Below are 25,616 nucleotides of genomic sequence, written 5' to 3' on the forward strand. Positions count from 1 at the left end.
ATTACAATGTGTATGCTATAATTAGAGTGCTTTAAAAATGTGAAAACGAAGCAAAACCCTTACAGAATGCTATTCCTGGAAAAGTGAATTACTATACATTTTGTGAATAAGAGAAGAAAAAAAAAAAAACACCTGGGATCTCTCAGCTAGTTTGACATTTTCCAGCAGGGTGGCTGGATGTCTGCACTGTTGAGGTTTCACTTTCTTCTGCATAGGCTTCTTCGTAATTTTAGTCTCTGAAACATACTCTACACCGGAATCCGCCTCTCCTGTGTTACTTTTCCAGTCTCTATGGTTGACCGAAAGCTCAAAGGATGAAAGAGACTCATGCATCAAGTCATCACCGGAAGGCCTGATTCTCTGAATTTTCGTATTTCCCTTAAATAACAAAGAACATGCTTTTAATTTTTGGCAGCTGGCTTATTTATAATTAATTACCATTTCCCTTATAATCTTATGACATTAGATGATATTTATTTCTAATAAAAATTTTAAAAATCAGAAGCTTAGAATTTTGGCAAATGTATGTTGCAAATACATTGGCAAATGTATACAGCTGTAATGGCTCATTCAGAATTTGATTTAGCAGAGCTCAGCTGAGTAAAGAAACTTTCTGATTTTGAGGATGCAAATTGAGAATACACTGTGCTTCCTGACTTCCTCCCCAACAAAGACTTTCTTGCTTTTGGATCCCTGGTGCATATAGGTCAGTAATCTATTCATCTGAAGTTTGGCTGGGGTTTATCAATCCCACCATTTGCCTGTTAAGAAATGTGAAGAAACAAAATTATAAAGAGTTTTCCATAATTTTTTGTGTGTGATTGGTATAACTCTAAAGGTTTGAAAAATTTTAAATTTTAGATAATAACAGACATTTGAGGAATATATGACATTTAGCAGAAACAAGAAACAATGTAGAAATTACATACACAACATATTTCTAGGCAAATATATATCCAAGGACAAACACACACTCTCTCTGATTTTAAATGTATAATTTTATATAATACACAAATATATATTTTTCTATGAAATATATCTTGAAATATATTGGAAAGGATATACTGAAAAGATACAATTATAAATACACTAAAATATTTAAAATGGTCAATGTCTCCAGGCAGTAAAACAATAGGTGATTTAAATTTCTTATTTATATTTTATTTTCTGAGTTTTTCCTAATAAACATGTATTACTCTAATAAGAAAAAAATGATGACAGTGAAAAAATATGTAACAGTGCTTCACTTTCTGAACCTATTAAACCATGATGACATTTAGCCCTTGATAAGTCTTATCCTTCATACGGGAAATGTTACAAACGGCTCAATCCCACTTTAATTACTCACCTTAGGTGCTGAAGTTTGGCCGGTGGTAGTGAACTCAGGGATCCTAATTGTTGGTATAAACTGAGGCTATTATGGAAAAAAATCATTAGACAAATGTAAGTAAAAATAACTTTCAACTGACATATTAAAATAATTCAATATTCTTCATTTCTTAAAGAAGTGCCAAGATCACATACTCTCACCAATCATTACTAAGGAGTCCCTTTCAGTTTAGACATAGAGCAATGATGTCTGACTGGTAGCGACTGGACAGTACAAGACAATCCAATGAAGTATTATAGATCAAATGTCTTAAAAGCAATACAAGGGGCCACTGTATTAAACACTGTCTCCACAGCCCTCATCTCCCCTCTCTGGAGACCCTTTGTCTCCACTTGTAGGTCCCAGCATCTGGAATAAATCTTGACCTTCAGCAACAGCTCTGTATAGTTCAAAGTTCTGGGCCTGAGCTTCAAGGGACTTTTGAGGATAGACTGGCCTTAACTGTGTCCCTAATAACTGAGATGCTGCCTTACCCTCAGCAACCAACTCCTGCCTTGTACTCAGAGGCATAAGCAGAGAGAGAAAGCATTTGTTTTTCCTGAAAAAGAAGCACCTTCTAAGCTGATATTTTGATGTGATAATTGTTACACTAAAACGATGAGATGTTAATGAAATATTCAAAGAGAACATAAAGAGTAATGTGGGCCTGCACCCCAGACCCAGGGTCACTCCCCTTGGAATGAGACCCCGGTTAGGGGATCCGCTTGCACCTCCTTTTTGGTGCACCCACTTTCTTTCGCTGTGCCACAGATGCCATCGTGGTATCTAGCACAGTGTCCACGCTCTCTAGGACAGAAAATTTACCTTGCTCTTGTTAATACCCTAACATCCAAACTGGAGTCCTGACTCCAGTTTGGGTTGGATGTTAAGGGTTGGAGCTGCTGAAAATTTTTCCAGTGTGAATGGCCTGCATAGATGTTGAAATAGGGTCTTTTCCTCTGTCCTGAGATCCAAATGGCCCTTGGTGGCATCTTATAAGTTGTAGGTACCTTTAAGGCAACCCTTCCAAACCTGAATTATTTCACCTGTGTACCTGTACCCACCCCCAATCTGTACTTCCTCGTGCAGTCCCTCTTTTGACTAGTAACATCACCAAACACCCAGACATTCAAGCTAGGCTGTCCTGGGCTAATAATCACTCTCAGTCCACAGGTTTGCACTAGCCTCAAGTCACCTCCCTGTTTAAATGACTTTACCGTCTTTTGCTTGAACTATTTTCTATAACCTCCTCATTTTCTTGCTTCCAGTTCAGAGACTTCTCTAGACCTGTGCCACAACCCCTTTCTACACAATATTATTCACTTCATTAAAATAAGGAAGACAAGAGAGAAGAAGAGGGGGAAAGAGAAGGGGAGGTGGAATTCTCAAACTTGGATGCATTTGCTTAGAATCACCTGGTAAGACTTAAAAAAAACACTATTGATGCCAAGTCCTTACACCCTGACATTCTAATTCAATTATGTGGGGATGGGGCCTGGCATCGGTAGTTATTAAAGCTCTCTGAGTGATTCTCATACGCAGTCAGGACTGAGACCACTAGCTTAGAAGACAGAGTCTCATTTCGGTAGCACCTGCCACATGGTGTGGCACACAGACCACATTCAATTCAAGTTTATTAAATAAAGCCAAACAGCACCTAGCATGACATACAAGCGGCTTTCAAACGGTTGCAACTAACTTTCTAAATTCTTCTTCTGAACCTCTTTCCCTCCATCTGACACCCCTTGTTGCCCTCATACACGAAATGCTCAGTCACATTTACTATTCCTCAGGTTCACTTTCATGTCCCCGTGCCCTTGTATCACCCATTTCCTTTGCCTGGAATGACCTTTCTGATATTCTCCAGTTGTCGAATTTGACTCATCCTTCAAGTCTCAGTTCAAATATTACCCACTCCGAATTCCTGCTCCTATTCCCCAAAGGAAAATTAATTGCTTTAACTTCTATACTCCCCTGACATTTTTCTGGATGTTTATATAGATATCTCTCACTATACATACAGATTCACATGGAAAAACATATATTTTTAAAAGTGTATTTTAAGTCTCCTTCTTACTCCATTCTCTATTTGTCCAGTTCATATTCCACTAACAAGTAACCACTGCTACTTATTTCTTGTTTATTTTTCCAGAGATTTGCTTATACGTCATCTATAATACAAGCATATATACATAAGGTTTCCCTGCTTTTCTGAGGTGGGGAAAAATGGTAGTATATTATACACACAGTCTGCATCTTTCTTTTTTACTTAAGGATATATCCTACAGATCTTTCTCTATTAGTACTTAAAAAGCTTCTTCATTCCCTTTTTACAGCTGCATTGTATTCCTTCCGCACCTCCAGTTAGTTTTGAGATATAATTGTCATACATCATTAAGTTTAAGGTAATGGCTTGGCTTACATATATTGTGAAATGATTACCACAATAAGTTTAGTTATCATCCATCATCTCATATAGATACAATAAAAAAAGAAAAAAGTTTTTCCTTGTAATGAGAACTCCTAGGATCTACTCTCTTAATAACTTTCATATATATCATACAGTGTTTGCTATAGTTAACTATGCCCAAAGGTTTCCTTGAGCTCCCTCCCTCTGACCCCTCCCTACACCTCTTCCTACCCCTATCCCATCCATGGGCAACCACTGATCTGCTTTCTCTCAGCATAGATCATCTGCATTTTCTAGAATTTTATCTTAAGTGGAATCATAAATCTTTTTCGTCTGGTTTCTTTCACTAGGAAGAATTATTTTGAAATTAATCCATATTGCTTTGTGGATCAATAGTTCATTCCTTTTTATTGCTGAGTTGTATTCCACTGAACGGACATACCACAATTTGTCCTTTCACCTATTGATAGTCACTTGGGTGACTTCCAGTGTTTGGCTATTACAAACAAAACTACTATGAATCAAGACAGTATGGTACTGGCACAAAAACAGAAATATAGATCAATGGAACAGGATAGAAAGCCCAGAGATAAACCCATGCACATATGGTCACCTCATCTTTGGTAAAGGCAAGAATATACAGTGGAGAAAAGACAGCCTCTTCAATAAGTGGCACTGGGAAAACTGGACAGCTACATGTAAAAGAATGAAATTAGAACACTCCCTAACACCATACACAAAAATAAACTCAAAATGGATTAAAGACCTAAATGTAAGGCCAGACACCATCAAACTCTTAGAGGAAAACATAGGCAGAACACTCTATGACATACATCACAGCAAGACCCTTTTTAACCCACCTCCTCGAGAAATGGAAATAAAAACAAAATAAACAAATGGGACCTAATGAAACTTCAAAGCTTTTGCACAGCAAAGGAAACCATAAACAAGACCAAAAGACAACCCTCAGAATGGGAGAAAATATTTGCAAATGAAGCAACTGACAAAGGATTAATCTCTAAAATTTACAAGCAACTCATGCAGCTCAACATCAAAAAAACAAACAGCCCAATCCAAAACTGGGCAGAAGACGTAAATAGACATTTCTCCAAAGAAGATACACAGATTGCCAACAATTGCATGAAAGAATGCTCAACATCATTAATCATTAGAGAAATGCAAATCAAAACTACAATGAGGTATCACCTCACACCGGTCAGAATGGCCATCATCAAAAAATCTACAAACAATAAATGCTGGAGAGGGTGTAGAGAAAAGGGAACACTCTTGCACTGTTGGTGGGAATGTAAATTGATACAGCCACTATAGAGAACAGTATGGAAGTTCCTTAAAAACTACAAATAGAACTACCATACGACGCAGCAATCCCACTACTGGGCATATACCCTGAGAAAACCATAATTCAAAAAGAGTCATGTACCAAAATGTTCATTGCAGCTCTATTTACAATAGTCAGGACATGGAAGCAACCTAAATGTCCATCGACAGATGAATGGATAAAGTAGATGTGGCACATATATACAGTGGAATGTTACTCAGCCATAAAAAGAAATGAAACTGAGTTATTTGTAGTGAGGTGGATGGACCTAGAGTCTGTCATACAGAGTGAAGTAAGTCAGAAAGAGAGAAGCAAATACCATATGCTAACACATATATATATATGGAATCTAAAAAAATTAAAAATGGTTCTGATGAACGTGGGGGCAGGACAGGAATAAAGATGCAGACATAGAGAATGGACTTGAGGACACAGGGAGGGGGAAGTGTAAGCTGGGAACAAAGTGAGAGAGTAGCATTGACATATATACATTGCCAAATGTCAAATAGATAGCTGGTGGGAAGCAGCCACATAGCATAGGATGATCAGCTCGGTGCTTTGTGACCACCTAGAGGGGTGGGATAGGGAGGATGGGAGGGAGACGCAAGATGGAGGGGATATGGGGACATATGTATATGTATAACTCATTCACTTTTGTTATAAAGCAGAAACTGACACACCATTGTAAAGCAATTATACTCTAATAAGATGTTAAAAAATTTTTTAAAAATTAAAAAAACTACTATGAGCATACAAGTATAAGTTTTTGTGTAGATGTATGCTTACATTCATGTGTTTATTTGCTGTCTGTATATCTCCCTTAGTGAAATGTCTGTTCAAATGTTCTTCCCACTCTTTTAGAACAGAAGGAATTTACTACAGTGATTGGTAACAGAAGAGATGGAAGAGGCTAAGAAGACTACCAGCAGATGGAAGGTACCCTAGATGTTAGCAAAAGCAGGAAGCTCTTAGAGCCCTCAGGTTGGAGGGACAATAGGAAGAACTGATAGTACCAGTTCTATAGGGCAGAAGCCCAAGTACAGTGTGGCTCAGCTGAGTCCTGTTTAGAGTCTCAAAACTGTCTATTTTTTAAATGTGTTGTGTGTCTTATTATTGAGTTTTTAAAGTTCTTTATACATTCTAGATATCAGTCCAGATCAGATAGAGTTTTGTAAATATTTTCTCCCAGTCTGTGGCTTGATTTTTTGATTTCTTGTGTCCTTTGAAGAGCAAAGTTTTTAAATTTTGATGGAGTCAAATTTGTTAAATTTTCTTTTATAGCTCATGCTTTTGGTATCATATTTAAGAAATCTTTGCCAAACCCTAGGCCACTAAAATTTTTTCCCACGCATTCTTCTAGAAGGTTTATAGTTTTAGGTTTTACATTTGGCCTATGCTGCATTTCCCATAATTTTTATTTGGTTTGAGGTAAGAGTCAAGGTTCATTATTTTAAGGTATATATGACTATCCAAGTGTTTTGGTATCATTTGTTGAAAAGATTATTTCTTTCTCCCAATGAAATGTATTGGTCCCGTTGTTGAAAAACAATTGGCCACAAATGTATGAGTCTATTTCTGTACTCTTTATTATGTCCCATGGCTCTATTTGTCTCTTTTAACACCAATACCAAATTGTCTTGATTACCATAGGTTTATAATGCCTTGAAATTAGATGGTGTCAACCCCACCAACTTTGTTCTTTTTCAAAGTTATTTTAAATCCTCTGCACTCCATATGAATTTTATACATTTTACAATTTCTACAAAAAAAAACCCCACAAACAACTAGCTTGGATTTTGATTAACATTGGGTTAAATCTATAGACCTATTAGAGAGAATTGACATCTTAACAATATTGAGTCTTCAAACTCATGAACGTAGGTTACCTCTCTATTTATTTGCTTTATTTAATTTTTTCATCAGTGTTTTGTAGTTTTCAGTGCAGGTCTTACTCATCTTTTGTCAAATTTTTCCTGAAGTATTTCATGTATTTTAATGCTATTGGAAATGGTATTATATTTTAAAATTTCAATTACAATTGTCTGATGCTAGTAAATCAAAATAGTTGATTTTTATATACTGATTTTGAACGCTGCAACTTTGCTAAGCTCATTTTACCAATTCCAGTAACTTTTTAACAGATTCCATTCAATTTCCTACATAGACTATCACATCTGAAAAGAACCAGTTTTACCTCTTCCTTTGCAGTCAGAATGCCTTTTCTTTTCTGTCTTTCTTGTACTTCTAGAACCTCCTGTAAATGCTGAATTGGAGTGATGACAGCAAACCTCCTTGTCTAATTCCTGATCTTAGGGGAGAGATTTTAGTCTTTCACTAGTAAGTACAATTTTTGCTGTAGGGTTTTTGTAGATGTCCTTTATCACACTGAGGGAGTTTTCTTCTGTTCCTGATTTGCTAAGAGTTTTTTTTTTTTTATCAGCAACGGATGTAGTTGCTCCTTTTTTGCCATTTATATCTTACTGGATTTTGTTTCCTTTTTGTTTATGATATTTATATGTTATATATTTATATGGTGCCATATTCATATTTTACTGGATTTTTTTCTTTTTTTTGTAGATATTTAGCTATGCTACTAGTTTGTTTCTTAAATACATCATTATAAGAGTTAGGTTTTCCAGGACTAGCTCTTTCCCAGAATTTTCTATAGGAAGGGTAGGTAGAGGATAAGAGTTTAGGCAAGTTTTTTTTTTCCACAAGCAAAACCTCTTTTCTTCTAATCTTTATCCAAAAAACACTGCTTCTGCAAATATGGCTTTCTGGAGTACTTTCATGTGCATTCCACATCTTCTACTTCTGTGAACCAAAGCAGGTCCAGTAAGGTTCCTGTTGCCTCCCAGCTATTGTAGATAAAGGCTATAGCTGTTCCATCTCCAGATGAACCCTTCTTCAGTAAGTGTATTTGTGTTAATTCTTTAGAGGTGCTATTGCTGGGCTCGTCTTTCCATTCCTCTTCCTTTCCTCCTGTGGAGCTCCTGCATTATCTTGACTGCTTTTGGCAGCACTGCAGTATTTTGGTATATGTTTCCTAGCTTGACTGAAATTGGAGTTGCATTTTTGTTTTCTGTTTTCCTGTCGCTCTTAGAAGACTCCCAGGAAAAAACAGGAAGATGCTACATCTATATAGCCATATTTATAGCAGAAGCCTCCTATATCTCTTTCTACCTATATTTATCATGGTATGTATCACACTGTCTTATAGTTATGGTAATATGGGTATCTCTCTCAACAGACTGTAAACTCTCAAAGTCATTTTTTATCTGTAGTACCTATCACAATGTTTAGCACTTTATAGGTACTCAATAAAATGTTGGTGATTAACAGATGCTGCCAGGGCCTACTGCTCATCTCTTCCACTGTTGAAACACTGCCACAAGTCTATTCTGCACTCATAATGTGACTAAACTTCTCCACTACCTGTCAGATGTTATCACATCTTTGAGATGCTATATATATATATATATATATATATATTTTTTTTTTTTTTTTTTTTTTTTTTGCAGTACGCGGGCCTCTCACTGCTGTGGCCTCTCCCGTTGCAGAGCACAGGCTCCGGACGTGCAGGATCAGCGGCCATGGCTCACGGGCCTAGCCACTCTGCGGCATGTGGGATCTTCCAGGACTCGAGCACGAACCCACGTCCCCTGCATCGGCAGGCGGACTCCCAACCACTGCGCCACCAGGGAAGCCCGAGATGCTTTATATTAAATGTCAGTGTCTTAATTAAATGTCAGTGTTCCTAATATAGCAAAATGGATTGAGCCTAGCCTAGTTACAATGTATGATACACTTAAATCATTTGGGTTTGTATAATTTTGGTGCTAGCTTAAAGATAATTACTTTTGGCTATAAAATTTTACTGTAATGAGTTTTGACCTGAACTACTAATCTCATCACTAGAGTTGTGAGTAATAAAAAAAAATTTTTAATTCCATTAGTTTTCCTCTTTTTATATTCATTTCAGAGTTGTGTTTCTACAAAAGAACTTCACACATCATAGAAAAACACAGCAAAAATGTCTCAACTAGGGACTTCCCTGGTGGTCCAGTGGCTAAGACTCCACACTCCCAATGCAGGGGGCCCAGGTTCATTCCCTGGTCAGGGAACTAGATCCCACATGCCGCAACTAAGACCTGGTGTAGCCAAATAAATAAATAAATACAATATTCAAAAAGAAAATGTCTCAACTACATTTTGAATAGAAAAATATCAATAATGTTGGCACAGCTTTGTATTTCTTTGCAAAACAGAAATCCATGTAACACAGCTAATCCATTTCAAATTCTGTCTGTTACTTAATGAGTAGTTGTTTACTAGTGGTATCATCTTTATCATCACCATCACCTTTTCAGATTTCAAAGAATCATCATCACCCTAGAAACCTTTCTAATATCAGTATTTATTTTTATATGACACTCATAAACTCTCCTGGCAAGACTGTTACATTTCTTTACATGTTTGGAAAGTCCTGAAAATCACAGATTCAATAGCAAAACCTGCATAATATGAAGTATCTCTGGCAGCAGAAAAACTGAAGGATCCTTAACTCAGGAATAAAGAAGAGAAAGTCTGCGGTGCATAAGAATCGTGTGGGGAGCTGTGCAGAAATGCAGATTCTAAGGCTTCTGTCTCACAGATTCTTGTTCAGTCAGTCTGCTGCAGATCTCAGGAATCTGTATTTTTACAAACATGTGACATACTTACACAGATGGCCCAATCATCATAGACTCACAGCCCTGGAAGGCAGGAGATTCTCCCTTTTAATTTTATATCCATGCTTTGTGGGACTGTAGAGAAAATATTTTTATGTTTCTGCACCGTGAAGGCTTTCTGATCAAAGTTTACCAAAACTTGAGACCTAGCCTAGAAGAACAAATCTTGGAATTTAATTTATGACTAATTATTAGTGAGAGAGCATCTGAAGAAATTTACCTCCCTGGAGGTATGTGTTTACATTTTAAGGAAGGAATGAGACCTGGGGCCATGGAGACATAGCCAAAGAAGCTAGTCTTATCTTGCCCCCAAGAGATTTATTTATATTCCAAAGGGTAAGAGTAAGAACCCAGAATCCTTCTCAAAGAGCAAAGAAGTGTGCTTGTCTGTCAGGGGGTAGCGTAGGATTAGGGAGATGGCTGTCCCTCTCCTATATAAGTATCCAGATTCATTTCTTTCAGAGTTCCATGCTAGTGGTACAAACTCCAGTATATGTAGGATAACATACGCTCTGCCTCATCTCATCCGTTGACCCAGGGGTACAAATTAGGGCAAAAGGGAATCAGTACGATTATTGGCTATAATTAAATAATGATCTGCTCTGCTCCAGAAACCTCATGTTTGCATTCAGAATAAAATTAATATATATAGATATTTTAAACTTAGCCTGTAAATGAAGATGGGCAACTAATACGCATAGGCTCTAAAATTGGATGTGTCTTCATAAATATCTAGTCTAATCCCCTTTTACTGAGCTGGAGGGGGAGGGGTATACTAGGATCAAGGACTAGTGACATCAGACAGACCTGAGGTCACTCAGCTTATAAACAGCAGAGCCAGGACCTGAAGTTAGGTATCCTGACAGCAGGCCAGTGTACTGTCCGCCATATTCTGCTTCCACAGCCTCCTTCTTCAAGGAGCCCCTAAGCATCCCTCCCTCTGCACAGCTTTCCAAAATGATCACTGCCCTCCAACTCTGCCTAATATAGTCAGAGCTCCTCAAAAAATAAAAAAATCTGATTACCATTAGTTATTAATTACCCACTTTCTCCCACACTGAAGAGCTATCAATCCAAACTGAAAGCAGGAGAGCAGAGTAGTTCAAACAGCTTTGAACTAAGAATTAATCTCATTTTTTATTTTTTTTTGGCCATGCTGTGTGGCATGTGGGATCTTAGTTCTCCGACCAGGAATCGAACCTGTGCCCCATGCCGTGGAAGCACGGAGTCTCAACCACTGGACCTCCAGGGAAGGCCTTTAATCTCATATTTTTGATCTAGCTCTGTTCCTACCTTGTTTCTGTGACTCAGCCAGAGAGGCAACATAGTCCAGTAATAGAATGAGGGGTCTGGAGCTTGACTGTGTCAGTTGAAATCACAGTTCTGCAGATTCCTAACCCCACACTTGGCAAGTTACTTCTCTGTGCCTCGGTTTCCTTGTGGATAAAACAGGACTCATAACAATCACAGGATGGTCATAAGGATTAAATGAGTCAGTATATTTAAAGCACGTCATACTTCCCTGATGACGCAGTGGTTAAGAATCCACCTGCCAATGCAGGGAACACGGGTTCGAGTCCTGGTCCAGGAAGATCCCACATGCCGCAGAGCAACTAAGCCCGTGCACCACAACTACTGAGCCTGTGCTCTAGGGTCTGTGAGCCACAGCTACTGAGCTCGTGTGCCACAACTACTGAAGCCCACACACCTAGAGCCCATGCTCCACAACAAGAGAAGCCACCGCAATGAGAAGCCTGCGCACCGCAACGAAGAGTAGCCCCTGCTCGCTGCAACCAGAGAAAGCCCGCGTGCAGCAACAAAGACCCAACACAGCCAAAAATAAATAAATAAATAAATAACTTTAAACAAATAAATAAAGCACCTCTAAGGGTGGCACATTGTAAGTGCTCTTATCATTTAATCCTTCCATTCACCCTTCTCATTTAAGTTTCCACATGTATGTAATATGTACAGTTAGAATAATCATTCAGGGTAGTTTTAGAATTCACCAAAATATACATAATTATGGAAATCTTAGGGAAGAAACTGGAGAGGAGAAGGGAATTGGACATACGAAACCTATGCAATTATCTTTTACTACAAAAACCCTGTGGTGATCAAATGGTATAGTATATGCAGAACCACGTGGCAGATAAATCAGGAAGCAAATGAAGTGTGAGCTTCAGGACCCCTCCCTTACACAGGGCCCTGTGTCTCACTTCGTGTTTATAATTTTGCGCCTTCTTTTTTGAAGGGGATCCCCCAAAATGTATAAACCTCAGACTCCAAAAAACTAGATCTGCCCTTGTTCAGAAGTATTTTAAATAATACTTAGTTATTTTCAAATGCCAGGTATTACTACTAGTGGTCTTGGCTAGAAGACCTTCTTGAGGATTCTCAGAGTAGAGGAAGGATGATTCTAGACCACTGCAAAGCAAAAGTCATGGACAAACATCAGTTATTTCTCTTGGATTGGATTAGAACCCCCCAGTGTGTCAAGAGACTCCATGCCCTTTGTTAGAAGGCTGGGCCCAGCCAAGCAAGACTGACTGGAGGAGTGGGAGGTTAAAGCATATACTGATAAAGGACAAGGTGGAAAATGTAACTCAAGTGAGATTAAGTTTAAATTCTGCTTAAGCCTACAGGAGTTAGGACAGAAGAAGGATACAGATTCAGATCAAGAATATGATCAGGAAAAAAAAAAAAAGAATATGATCAGGAGACAAAGACTTAACAAGGTTAAATTGAGGGGCACAAGCTATGGGGTTTGAGTTCAAAATCAGAAAAATCATGAGGTACATTTCCTTAAACTGAATTCAAAATGTAAAGTTGGGTCCTGAGTAAGAAGTGAGATTAGGTCTAACAGATGAGAAACAGTATTCAAGCTCAGAGGTACAGGCTCAGACACACAGGGTTCCTTCAGAGGGAACCAGAGAGTAGCCTGCTCTGGAAGGAAGCCAAATACCTGAACCTCACTCTGAGAAGAGTCAGGAAACAGGCCCTGAGGTGCATCTGGGATACGAGGCAGCCTCTGACTGTTCCTGATTAGTACGTGCACTCATCAAAAACTGGTTGTGGATAGAGTTCAGGTGCTTATGGGCACTGATCAAATAGGTGTATTTGCAGTGAAACCCAAATTAGTATTCGCTGCAGTGAAAATCATTCAGGCAACACACCTAAACCTCTCCTTCTCTCTGCGTCTCTGCAGATGTGACTAAGAATGGCTGATTGACATGCAGAGAGGGACGGAGTGTGGCAAGACTGCCAGCCACTGTCAAAGCTACTTCTGTCCTTCTCAGAGGAAGGATGAGCTCCCTCTGGAGTTCCTACTGTCCCTCAGCAACAACGTTTGGTCACTTATGTGAAACCCAGGAGCAGACAACAATGGATGGCATTCCTTGGTCCCAACCTCCAGGACAAAACAGGGTGACTTATGAAGCCAGGAGCTGTCATAGACTCCCCACACCACACTGTTCCCTGAAGCCAGGCTGTTCTGATGCTCCTATCACAGGTACTGTCCTGGTCTGCTTAGTAAACTACAGTGCTGTTCTGTCAGGTAGCGTGACATCAGCTCCTCAAGAAATGATGAATAAGAAAATAATTTGACGGACCATTTTCTCATACCATATACAAAAATAAACTCAAAATGGGTTAAAGACTCAAATGTAAGACCTGAAACCATAAAACTCCTAGAAGGGGCTTCCCTGGCGGCACAGTGGTTGAGAGTCCGCCTGCCGATGCAGGGGACACGGGTTTGTGCCCCGGTCCGGGAAGATCCCACATGCTGTGGAGCGGCTAGACCCATGAGCCATGGCCACTGAGCCTGCGCATCCGGAGCCTGTGTCCCGCAACGGGAGAGGCCACAACAGTGAGAGGCCCACATACCGCGAAAAAAAAAACTCCTAGAAGAAAACATATGCAGTAAACTTTTTGACATCAGGCTTAGCAATATTTTTTTGGATCTGTCTCCTCAGACAGGGCAACAAAAGGAAAAATAAACAACTGGGACTACATCAAACTAAAAAGCTTTTGCACAGCACAGGAAACCATCAACAAAAGGAAAGGCAACCTACTGAATGGGAGAAGATATTTGCAAATCTGACAAGGGGTTGATATCCAAAATATATAAAGAACTTACATAACCTCAGTATCAAAGAAACCCCAAACAACCCAATTAAAAATGGGCAGGGAACCTAAATAGACATTTTCCCAAAGAAGACATAGAGATGGCTGATCAACACATGAAAAGATGCTCAACATCACTAATCATCAGGGAAATGCAAACCAAAACCACAATGAGATTAGATGACACCTCACACCTGTCAGAATGGCTATCATCAAAAAGACAAAAAATAACAAGTGTTGGTGAGGATGTGGAGAAAAGGGAACCCCTGTGCACCACTGGCAGAAATGTCTTGGTGCAGTCACTATGAAAAACAGTATGGATGTTCCCCAGAAAACTAAAAACAGAACTATCATACGATCCAGCAATTCCATTTCTGGATATTTATCCGAAGAAAACAAAAACACTAATTCAAAAAGTATATGTATCCCTATGTTCACTGCAGCACTATTTACAATAGCCAAGACATGGAAACAACTTAAATGCCCATGGACAGATGAATGGATAAAGAAGATGTAGCCTATATATATATATATATATATATATATACAATGGAATACTAGTCCACCATAAAAATAGAATGAACTCTTGCCATCTGTGACAACATGGCTATATCTAGAGGGTATTATGCTAAGTGAAATAAGTCAGACAGAGAAAGACAAATACCACATGATCTTACTTATATGTAGAGCATAAAAAAAAAAAGTGGACAAAGCAAAACAGAAACAGATTCATAGACACAAACTGGTGGCTGCCAGAGGGGAAGGGGATGAGGAAATGGACAAAATAGGTGAAACTGATTAAGAGATACAAAATTCCAGTTATAAAATAAATAAGTCAGGAGGATGTAGTGTACAGCATAAGGGATACAGTCAATAATATTGTAATAACCCTTTGTGGTAGCAGACGGTAGCTAAACATTGTGGTGATCATTTTGTCACATAAAAAATATTGAATCACTATGTTATACACCTGAAACTACTATAACACTGTATGTCAATTATAATTCAATAAAAAAAAGAAAAGAATTTGGACAAGTAAATCAAGCTAAGGAGTTGAACAGCTGCAGTTCAACGTCTACTGTGCCCAACAATGAGCCAGATGTGATGGTGAGAGGTACATGAGAAGATGAACACATGATACCTGCTCTCAAGGAACTTCTACATTAGTTCCTCATGAGCAATAACATCTCGTCTGCTATGCTGTGAACACAGGGCCCACCAGGGTGAGTATATCATGCATTATCCTTTTTGGAAAGGCAATGCATCACCATAGAAAAATGGGATCTTTGCAGCAAGAGTAATAAAGTAAAACATTTCAATTACAGGGAGTATATTAGCCTCTTGTTAGACAAGGGTCTTTAGGTGTCATAAATTTTAGATCATGACAGTTTACGTAAGGAGGCTGAAAATTACTCAACGAATAAATATATTTTCTAAGGCATCTGTCTCCATAGTTATACAGATTTGAAATCTCAGCATCCTACACAATAATGACACATTAAAACGATTAAATTCTAAATGGGAAAATGCATCCACATTATTCATTATAAAGTTGTGCTCAGATATGCCATTTCAATTTGAAAAACACAGCTACAAGTTCAGCAAGGCTTCTTTGCTCCACATTTACCGCTAAAACAGCCAATGTGGGAATTGCCAGACTATACGGTTTCAGTTTGTGTGTCCACACGAGCACCGCAAAAGAACAGAATGCTATTGCTGGAGTTCCTTTCTAACAGGCATGGAATTTTACAAAGGCTATTCATTTGACGCAAAAACTATGAATGTGACAAATGAAATCCAAATATAGTCTCTATACTCCCACTCAAATGCAACACTTTATTTTGACCAAGTGTAAGAACATTATGGTCTCCAAGAATATATGCAGAAGATTTTAAGTCTAACCTACATAACTTTAACCGATCCAATGAAAAATATTTACTATCTTTCTACCTATTTGTGAAGAATCCTTTTACCTATTTGTGAAGGAACAAATCAAATTGTTCCTTCAATCCTTCACTCGTTGTTTGGTGAACACCTACTCTGTAAAATGGCCAGGCCTAGGTGTTGTTGGAAACGCAATGAATAAGAATGGTCTCTTCTTTCAAAAACCTTATAGTCGAATATAGGAGACCGATCGGGTACACACTAACTATAATACCAGGTAGAAAGTGAAACATGCTCTTGAGAAAGACAAACATCAAGGGCAAAGGGGACTGGAAGGAAGGAAATATTTTTACAGGTAGGGAAATGAGAGAAAACTTCATACAGCAATGACATTAGTTTGGGATCTTGAAGGACTAGGGAAGGGGCAGAGGTCATTTCAGAAAAAATGGCAGGAACGAAGGCAGTCAGCAGCGTGGAAGTGGAGAAAGCAGATAAGGAACATGGGGCAGCTCAGTGGGAGAATGCTGCAGAAGGGAAGAAACTCAGGCCAAAAAAGGAGTAGTGTCAGATTAGAGAGAGCCTGAACTATGGCTCCAGATGAGAAATAAACATTAATCAAAAAAGATTAACCCAGAAAGACCTAGAGAATATATAAGCAATACAGCACATTTGCACAAACATATTGTTATATAAATATACTACCCATTAACTATACTTATGTACAAATGGGTAAATATAGAGCAGGCTTCATTCAGGGAATCAAGTTATCATCTGCCTTATAATGATTTGAAGACATTAAGTGGATTTGAAGTGATACCAAAAATCCCTGAATGAAATGGACCTAAAACTATATTCTGTGTGTTTGATTATGACATAGTTGTCCTGTCGTACAATAGAAGGTAGAAGAGACTGTAAATTGTGAGTTAAAACTGAGAAAGGGGAAAAACTGAGGACTGGAAAGTCCTCAAATGCAGAGGACTTGACTCTGTAACTCTACCTTATGGTTTTAAAATTATTGTCTAGGCTTACTGAAAAACAGAGTAACAATTATCTAGATGATAGGCCAATTAGTAGCTAAACAATCACGAGAGACGATGAAAATGAAAATGCTTCATTGCTTGGCCAGCAGGTGGCACTTGTCACTCGATATAGAAGGATGAGGGGAAACGTGGAGTTAGGAATTCATCTATTCAGAAAGGAGAAAAAGAATGGGCTGTTCCAGAAGCACAATTTATAAAGAGCCCTTGGCTTGCTGACACAGCTTATCAATTGCATCTTGGATTTGAGCCCTCCTATTAGGTTTACTGAACTTACATATTTCCCTTAACAAATATGATTTGCATTTTATCAGTTTGTTACCTTTGTCAATGTTCTCATATCCTTTTTGTCTGTATTTATCATATGATACTGTGAGCAGATCGGTGCTGGAATTAGGTAAAAAGGAAACAAAGTCCAACTTCACCATTTAAAGATGTTTGGCTGATTCAAGTTATTGAACTTCTCTGAAATTCACTCCCCTTCTGATGCTATAATTGATATAATTAGCTGTAATGTTGTGGGGATTAAATATGATACCATCTGTGGAAATGACAGCTTTGGGCCTAGCTATTTCATTTTCTCCTAGAGGACAAGATCTAATCATTGAGGTACCTCTTCTACCAGAAAAGTTTTCTGAATCACTGTGAATTTTCTGTAACTAGGGCACCCTGTGGGTAGGACACCTAAAATTTAGACTTTTGTCACTCTACATACCAGTAGGGTGTATGAGGGGTGGAAAAGAGGCTGTAGCTGCTGATTTCTGATACTAGTACCATAATACTACCCTTCCTACCATTATTCTATCCCTTTTGGTTGTCAATGACACAAAACCCAGAACCAAAGAATCTAAGATCCAGAAAGGTCTTTGATTTACTAAGTCAACATTTCATTTTCCAGATCAGGATGCCTTCTGCCACTAAAGCTGAAATGCAAGACAGTAAGAAACAGGGTGGGCAGATATAGGTCATTTTTATATTTGCTCCCCAGATTTAATCAATGGATAAGTGAGCATTGGCAATGGGAGGCAGGAAGAGAGAACAGGAGGTGGGCAAACCATAATTTCATGGCATGCAGCTCATTATTTCCTGATATTGAGAGACTGGGCACCATTAATAGACAGTGGAATCATGGTAATATACTAGCCATTACTTGATTTTCCAGTGGTGCCTACCCTACACCTGAATCACATCTGCCCTGAACCTGAATGGCACCAATGCCCTGTTTGTATAGCTTTCCCACCCTTCCTATGTCATAGTCTAACAGCACTTCTTCTAAAAAGCAGTCAGGAAGAAAGTAAATTCTCACTGAACACTGGATGGTTTTGAGTCTTTTTTCTGGCATCAGGCAGCTATCACCTAATTAGTTTTTGAATACTTTCATGATTTATTTTTGTGAAAGGGGAACTGAGGTCACCTTTCAGAGGTCCTCTATTCATATTTTATAATGAGTTACACAGTTTTTAAAAGACAAATATGTCACACAAATGCTGACTTTATTTTTAAAAATACATAAGTTTAGCATGTAATTTAAAAGATTGGTTCTATGAAGGAACAAGCCCGTGCTCATCTCCAAGTCTACATTTATAATGTTCTTCTCACGTATAATGCCCTGTACTTTCCCTTTATTTACCCTAAATAGACTTCAAGATACAAGTTAAGTGCCACTTCCTCTATGAAGCTTTTTTGAATGAAGCTGCCCTCACTATCTCCTTGTAATAAACTTCTAATTTAGTTTCCACTATGATCAGACAAGTAGTAAACTAGTACTGTCTTACAGTAGTGGCTATCTTTTAAATAGCTGTCAGACTTGGTCCTCAAAGGGACTGTATATTATCTGAGGGCATATTTTATTTCGTGATTCAACAACTATCTGTTGAGTACGTACTACATGCCAGGCAGTGTTTTTGGTAATACAGACAATGAACAAAACCAAAACCAGCCTTGCAGTCACAGGGCTTACATTCTGGTGTTAGAGTCACTCTATTCCCCACCATGCTTAGCATGGGACAGACCCAAGGGCAAGTATGTGTTCAATGACCACATCAAAATCAACTGGTTGCCCATGGTTAGGTGACCCCTAGCCAAACTTTTCCTTGACTACCGCAAAAACAGGGTCAGTGAAGGGCCCTGCATGCTGGAAGTGTGTTAGAGATACAAGGATTGGGACTTCCCTGGTAGTCCAGTGGTTAAGAACCCACACTTCCACCGCAGGTGGCATGAGTTTGATCCCTGGTCGGGAAACTAAGATTCCACATGCCGAACGATGCGGCCAAAAAAATTAAAAAGAAAAGAAGAAAAAAGATGTGAGGATTATTTTCACAAAACGGGGTAGGGGAGGATGGTGAAGAGTCTTAACGTCCTTTCAACTGGTAGGAGTATGTTTCTATTTAAGTCCTGCCAAAACTTCTTTGTTTATATCTAAAGCAGACTGAATCTATAAACCTGGCTCAAATTTTTTATGAAAAAATCAACTACCAAGAAAGAAAGAATAAGCAGAACAGATGGCCCAAATCTGTTACTCCATCAGCCTCTATCAAAATCTCTACCTCAATGATGAATAAAACATCCAATCCCAAACAAAGAAAAAGTAGTTAAGACTTAGTGATTGGCACTATCACTATCCAAGGGTCAGCTCTGACCTCTGTAAGAAAAGAAATATCCAGAGACTACAATAAAGATAAAATCAATTCAGGATGTTTCGAATGCCTTCACAAAGCTACAAGAAGTGGTAAGCAAAATAAGAAACAAAACAAATTAAGATATTTCACACTGAAAAGATTTGACTTCACCTAATTGTTTATAAAAATAACCACAGGGCTTCCCTGGTGGCGCAGTGGTTGAGAGTCCACCTGCCGAGGCAGGGGACACGGGTTCGTGCCCTGGTCCGGGAAGATCCCACATGCCGCGGGGCAGCTGGGCCCGTGAGCCATGGCCACTGAGCCTGCGCGCCCAGAGTCTGTGCTCCCATGGCCACTGAGCCTGTGCGTCCGGAGCCTGTGTGGAGAGGCCACAACAGCGAGAGGCCCGGGTACCGCAAAAAAACAAAATAAAATAAATAACCACAGGTGGTGATATTTTTACATCTGACCTGTTCTCAAAACCACAACCAGATGCTCTAAGAATTGTAAAAAGTTGAGCCACTTTTAGGGATTGAAGAATGCTTAGGAGAATATGTTTCTAAATAACTCTCAGTTATCTTCCCAAAAGAAACCCTGAGACTCCAGACTAAAAAGGGAGGGTCAGGTTTTGTTGTCTGTGATCACAGGTGCTGGCTGACCTGCATGGCAGATCCCCAGCAACGTGGGAGTGGTAAGAAGATGAAGCTGGGGTAGAAAAGAAAGTTCATCTTCTAAGAACCCAGGAATACATGTAATAATCAGGTGGTAAGCCTGGATGTCTTAACTCCCACCCAGGAAGGCAGTTTTCTACTCAAATAAGCATCTTATTTCCTGACACCTACACAGGAGTCAACATATTTGGACATACGCTGTGGACCTCCTCAATTCCTATTTGAGGAGCTCGACAGGCTACACAATTAAAAAATGCTGAAGTTGGGTGCTAAATTTATAAACAGAGATGTAATTAATTTGTTAAGAGATTAAAACAATAATTCTGCATGCCACTTTCACTTGCAACTGTCATGGTTACCTACATTTACTGATAGTAATATTTTATTTATTGAATTTTCTTAATAATTAAATACGACTTTAAGTTGCTGTATTAATAGGCTAATATTTTAAAAGAACAACTCTTTATCTCAAAAACCCAGGGAAGAAGCCCAAAGAAATAAAAAGAGCCTAATCTTTGGAGTCATACAGACCAGTGTCCCAAACTTGACCCTGGGCCCTTTGACACGCTGGTTGACTTCTACATCCTAGAGTGGAAATATATTCCCCTGTTCCTCACATGCACTGTTGTGGAGATGGACTTGGATATCACGTACAAAATGTAGTATTATTTGAAGAAGTTCTCTTCCTTTCTGGACCCTTGGAGTACTTGTGATCAACTCTAGAACAGTCCTTAGATCCAAAATTAAAAGAGGGTGACAAAAAAAGATGAAAAAAAGAGGCTACATATTTTACTCGGGTAAACCACATCAGTCAATTTGCACACACAAAATCAACAGCTCAAGACTCTGGGTAGATGTTGGAAAGAATAACTAACAGCTCACCTGTCGATGAGGTTCTTCCAGTCGATTTTGATACCTCTGGACTGACTCTTGAAGTTGCTTGTCTTTCTCATTTTTTGATGGTGATACTGTGCTTGAAGTGCCCAGGGGGATGGAAGGTAGTCGTTGTGTCTGATGACAACTTTTCACAATCAACAAGTACAAGAGATAACATCAGGAGTAAATATAAAACTATTTACTGTCCGTAAAAGATTATTTACTTCTACCAGGAGTAACTCTCTGGCTTATATCCAAAACTCAAATGCAGCATTACTCAAATAGAGCATTATACTGAGAATTTAGGTAATACATGACCTTAAATCTCCAATTTGCTTGAAAAAGAACTTACTGGAAAATGTGGAGGGTAGTATATATCTATGAGAATGGGAGAATATTCATTATTCACTAATGCTTCACTTATCCTGCGTTATCATGAAATGAGGCCTTTTGCAAAAATGTTTTTTAGATAATTGAAGCTTACCTTATTACTACCAAGCGTTTTTTTTCTTCCAAAAAAATTTGGGATTGAAATCTATATGTCTCTGTAAAATACACCAAATAATTCTGCTTCTGAAACACAGAGATCCTTCGTTTGATGACTCAGAATCACTGTGAAGACCAGCAACTACTGCGATGGGAGGCGGTACTCAGGGACCACCTTGGGGGTTACGGAGCCACGTAGTGGAGCCCTTCATCAAGCTGCCCGGTGACCTGATGCAGCACCCTAGCACCCTCCTCTCCCTGCTGCTGTCAGTGCACCTGATGCTGGTGGGCACTCTGCTTCCCAGCCTTACTGATGTGCTGTCTCCAACCACTAGTAGGTTAATACATGTATTATTGTACATAGTCAAGTAGAATTGTGTTTAAATTGCGATAAAAAGGTTGTGCGTGAGGGCGTCCCATCTTTTTTTTTTTTTTTCTTTTTTTTGGCCCTCTGCGCCCTGCTCTGAGGGCATCCATCTTTACAGTTACAAAAAGTACTAATGATTTTTGAGACATATGGTTGGAGAGGTTTGAGGCCTTTTTTTTTTTTTCCTACTTCTGGTTTCATGGCTATGTTTTGGGGAGCTGAGCTAGCCAAACTGTTGAAAAATTGAGATACCATCTTATTCACTTTGGTATGGAGGCTTGGCAGAGACAAGAAGTTCCATTCCCACTGGACATGGCCTCAGTTCAGGGCATGGCTGGGGACATGGTGGGGGGGTGGGAGGAGGGAACAAAATGCTGAGGTCTATTCTTAGAGCCTGCTTTACACAAGAACGATTTTTCATCATTGGTAGGTACCCAAAAGAAGGGGAAGTTCATGTTCTAAACTAAATGGGTATTAAGCTAGGAAAGGGAGGAGGTGGTTGAAAATAGAGAAAAGGACTTCTCCCACCTGAAACAGTGTAGGAAAAGCAAAGCATATCGTACCCACTATATTTCTCTATTTTTCAAGGCTGCAGCATACACTTTTCTTGCTCCCACCAGCAGAGAAGAGTGAGGACTACAATCAAATTCAAATACTACTGTGAAAAAACACTTAATTTCACCCACATATGGTATTTGTTTTTACTGTTATTTTCAAAGAAAGGTGGTAGGTAAACAAACCAGGGGACACCTACCTATATATATATAACCACCCGCAGTGTTCATTTGAAGACATCTGTGGGGTGGTGCCTACACAGGTTTCTATTTCATTTGAGAAAAGAACCTTGTGGCAGCATTAAGTTTTTATTTAGAAAAGAAAAACCTCAGATATTTTATTAAAATGCAATTCATCCAATTGTCCTCAAAGATTTTTAGAAACAAATTAAATTTTAATATGAAATACAAGCCACAGATATTTTTTAACATCCTTTTCAAAATTCAGACTTTTGGGTTTAGTCAAATGATAGGCATCATTTTTACCCTGCTGGTGAACCCTATTTTCAATACAGAGAAACGTATAGAATGAATGTAATGGAAGCACACTGATGTTTACTTCTTGGGTACTGTGACAAAAATGTGTAGCCTCCCTCTGCTTAAGGTGGAAAACAAAAAGGGGCTTCGGTGGTCTGAAAAAGAATGGCTCCTTTTTACCCTGCCTGGGTCACCAACTCTAAATACTACCATTTGTAAAATGGTGTGTTTTGTCACCATAAAGTATTTGTCTGGAATTAGGCTTCCCGAGATAAGGATCCTTTCGGAGAGTCCATGATATAGTAAGGCAGAAGGAGTACAGGTTTTGCATCAAACTGCTTGGCTTCAAGTTTCAGGTTTAGGGAGGAATCCTGGACAGGTCACTGGACCTCCCTTAGTCTCACTGTTTTCTCCTCTGAGAAACAGAGAAAGCTCACGTGATTATTGTAAAGAGGAAATGACATAATGTGTAATTGCTATGTAAGAGAGAGCTATTATTATGTTTCCTGCCCCAGTTCTGGTTACACGGACATTGTTCACTCAAATGCTATTCAGTGGCATTAACCCTGAGGACAATTGGCAATTAACTGCTGACAATAACCGTATTTTCTGTAAATACAGACGATGCCACTTTTCGCCCCATTACTCTGTCCTTCCGCTCATCAAATGTTGCCTAATAAATAACTATATTTCGCATCTCATCACTTTAACACACTTATTTTATGTGATTCTATCCAAATCCAATAGCACATATGTATCAGGGTTTTGCTATTTCATGGCTTAGTCTCAAATTATGCACGGTCCATCTAAATATACTGAATCAGAGGACTGAGTGAGGTCATCAGATCAACTCCTCCTCCCTTGGGAATCTTCATCTGCATCGCTGTTAACGATCTCCCAGAAAGAAGTGTCAGCTCTCAAAAAACTGCCCGGGCTTCCCTGGTGGCGCAATGGTTGAGAGTCCGCCTGCTGATGCAGGGGACACGGGTTCGTGCCCCAGTCCGGGAAGATCCCACATGCCGCGGAGCGGCTGGGCCCGTGAGCCATGGCCGCTGAGCCTGCACGTCTGGAGCCTGTGCTCCACAACGGGAGAGGCCACAACAGTGAGAGGCCCGCATATCGCAAAAAAAAAAAAATAGTAAAAAAAAAGAAACTGCCCTTATAATCAGGAGTTTTTCTCTACAGCTCCCATTTCTAAATCTCTTGCTATCACTTAAAGCATATTTTTTGTCCTAATCTTTTCAGTGGAAATGAAATACAGATGGTCAAAATTATGTCAGTATATTTAAAGAATCAAGGACTTAAGAAATTTTAAATATAAGAAGATTTTTTGCATTTCAGGCTTTTAAGGTCCATCAGTTTTCTGCCAACATGGCAAATTTATCTTGCCTGTCATCACAAGTGGCAGTGTTTTGATGTGTAAAAGAGAATTAATACAGTTCTGAAACTAATTTTATAACGTTCTGTGATGGCACCATCACTTTTCAAGGAGACGAGGGGGCAACCATGCCAATTCAAGGACAATAGTAAGTTTGAGAAAAGGGAAGCTACAGAGGACACATTCCCAGTTTTGTGGGTCCGAGAAGGCCTAAGACTGGGGTGAGAAGTAATGGGTATATGGTTAGAATGTGGGGAGGAATCTAAATTCTCATGGCTTGTTACCAAGGGGCCCCCAGTGACCAGGGACTTAGATTGTCCTTACAAGGGGCTCAGTTGGACCTAGAAAACATGCAGAAGGTCCTATTATTACACTCCATCCTAGGTGATGGGAAGATGAGTTAAAGAGAGGTTATATCATTTGTCCAAGGCTTCAGAGGCTAATGAAGCCAGGAGTCAAACCCAGGCAGTCTGGACCCAGAGTCTAAACTCTAAACACTATCCTACACTGTATGAAAGTTCTGAGCTCACAGAAAGTGATCAATATTATTAACTTTTTTTTTTTTTGACAGTTGCGGGCTTGGACCAATTTTACTTACATTTCCTAGCATAAGGCTTTCCACGCAGAAATTTAAAAATCAAAACCAAAACAACAATAAAAAAAACTTCTCTTAAACAACACTTGGGTGAAAATCATGACAATGACAATGAAAACACTACCTATTCTTAATATTGAAACTGAGCCACCACTGTGTTCCTATTTGGGAGATATTTAAGTTACAAGTTAGGACTAGAATCAGGTTGGGAGTTAGAAGACCTGGGCCAGTGGCTTCATGAACAGGCTTCTCACCCCCACATTTTGGGCTTCAATTTCCATTTCTCTAAAATGAAGAAGTGAGACTATATCACTGTTTTATAATCATGCTCCCTGGAGCTCTAAGCTTTTTAGAGAGAGTAGGGACAGAAATGAGAAGTGGATACCTCTGGCCTCCAGATTCTCAACCTCCAATTAAATCAGGACAGTTCTGTTTTTATCTATTTTATATACTTGAGGTCAGAGACAAATTTTATTCGGGGGAGAAAAAAAAAAAGGTTCTGCTGCAAACCAAGAAAGGGAGACTAAAAAACCCCTCGGGCCATGTGAAATCTAAGAGCCCCTGTCACCTCTGACATTTTTTGTTAATCTCTAAATATGATTAGCCTGGAGACTCCAGGTGGAAGGGGTTTTAGTAGCAGTTTCTAAATGTTTTCTTCTTTCTAATTTTTATTCAGTTGCTCTTTATTTTTTATTCAGGG

General features: G+C 39.1%; 1 protein-coding gene across 3 annotated transcripts in view; it reads right to left on the bottom strand.

The window, feature by feature from the left end:
- Window positions 1–25,616, bottom strand: part of MORC1 (MORC family CW-type zinc finger 1) — a 350,777-nt gene that overhangs the window by 53,365 nt on the left and 271,796 nt on the right. For all 3 annotated transcript variants that reach the window (XM_027104268.1, XM_027104263.1, XM_027104274.1), the window contains 3 exons: window positions 21,066–21,204; window positions 1,349–1,414; window positions 133–378 (listed from right to left, as the gene is read on the bottom strand). In XM_027104268.1, the coding sequence (XP_026960069.1) occupies window positions 133–378; window positions 1,349–1,414; window positions 21,066–21,204 (451 nt within the window). The remainder of the gene's footprint in view (window positions 1–132; window positions 379–1,348; window positions 1,415–21,065; window positions 21,205–25,616) is intronic.

This window comes from Aethalodelphis obliquidens, unplaced genomic scaffold (genome assembly GCF_003676395.1).
Source record: "Aethalodelphis obliquidens isolate GAN/ISIS:26980383/991018 unplaced genomic scaffold, ASM367639v1 scaffold1, whole genome shotgun sequence".
In the NCBI taxonomy this organism is placed as follows: Eukaryota; Metazoa; Chordata; class Mammalia; order Artiodactyla; family Delphinidae; genus Aethalodelphis; species Aethalodelphis obliquidens.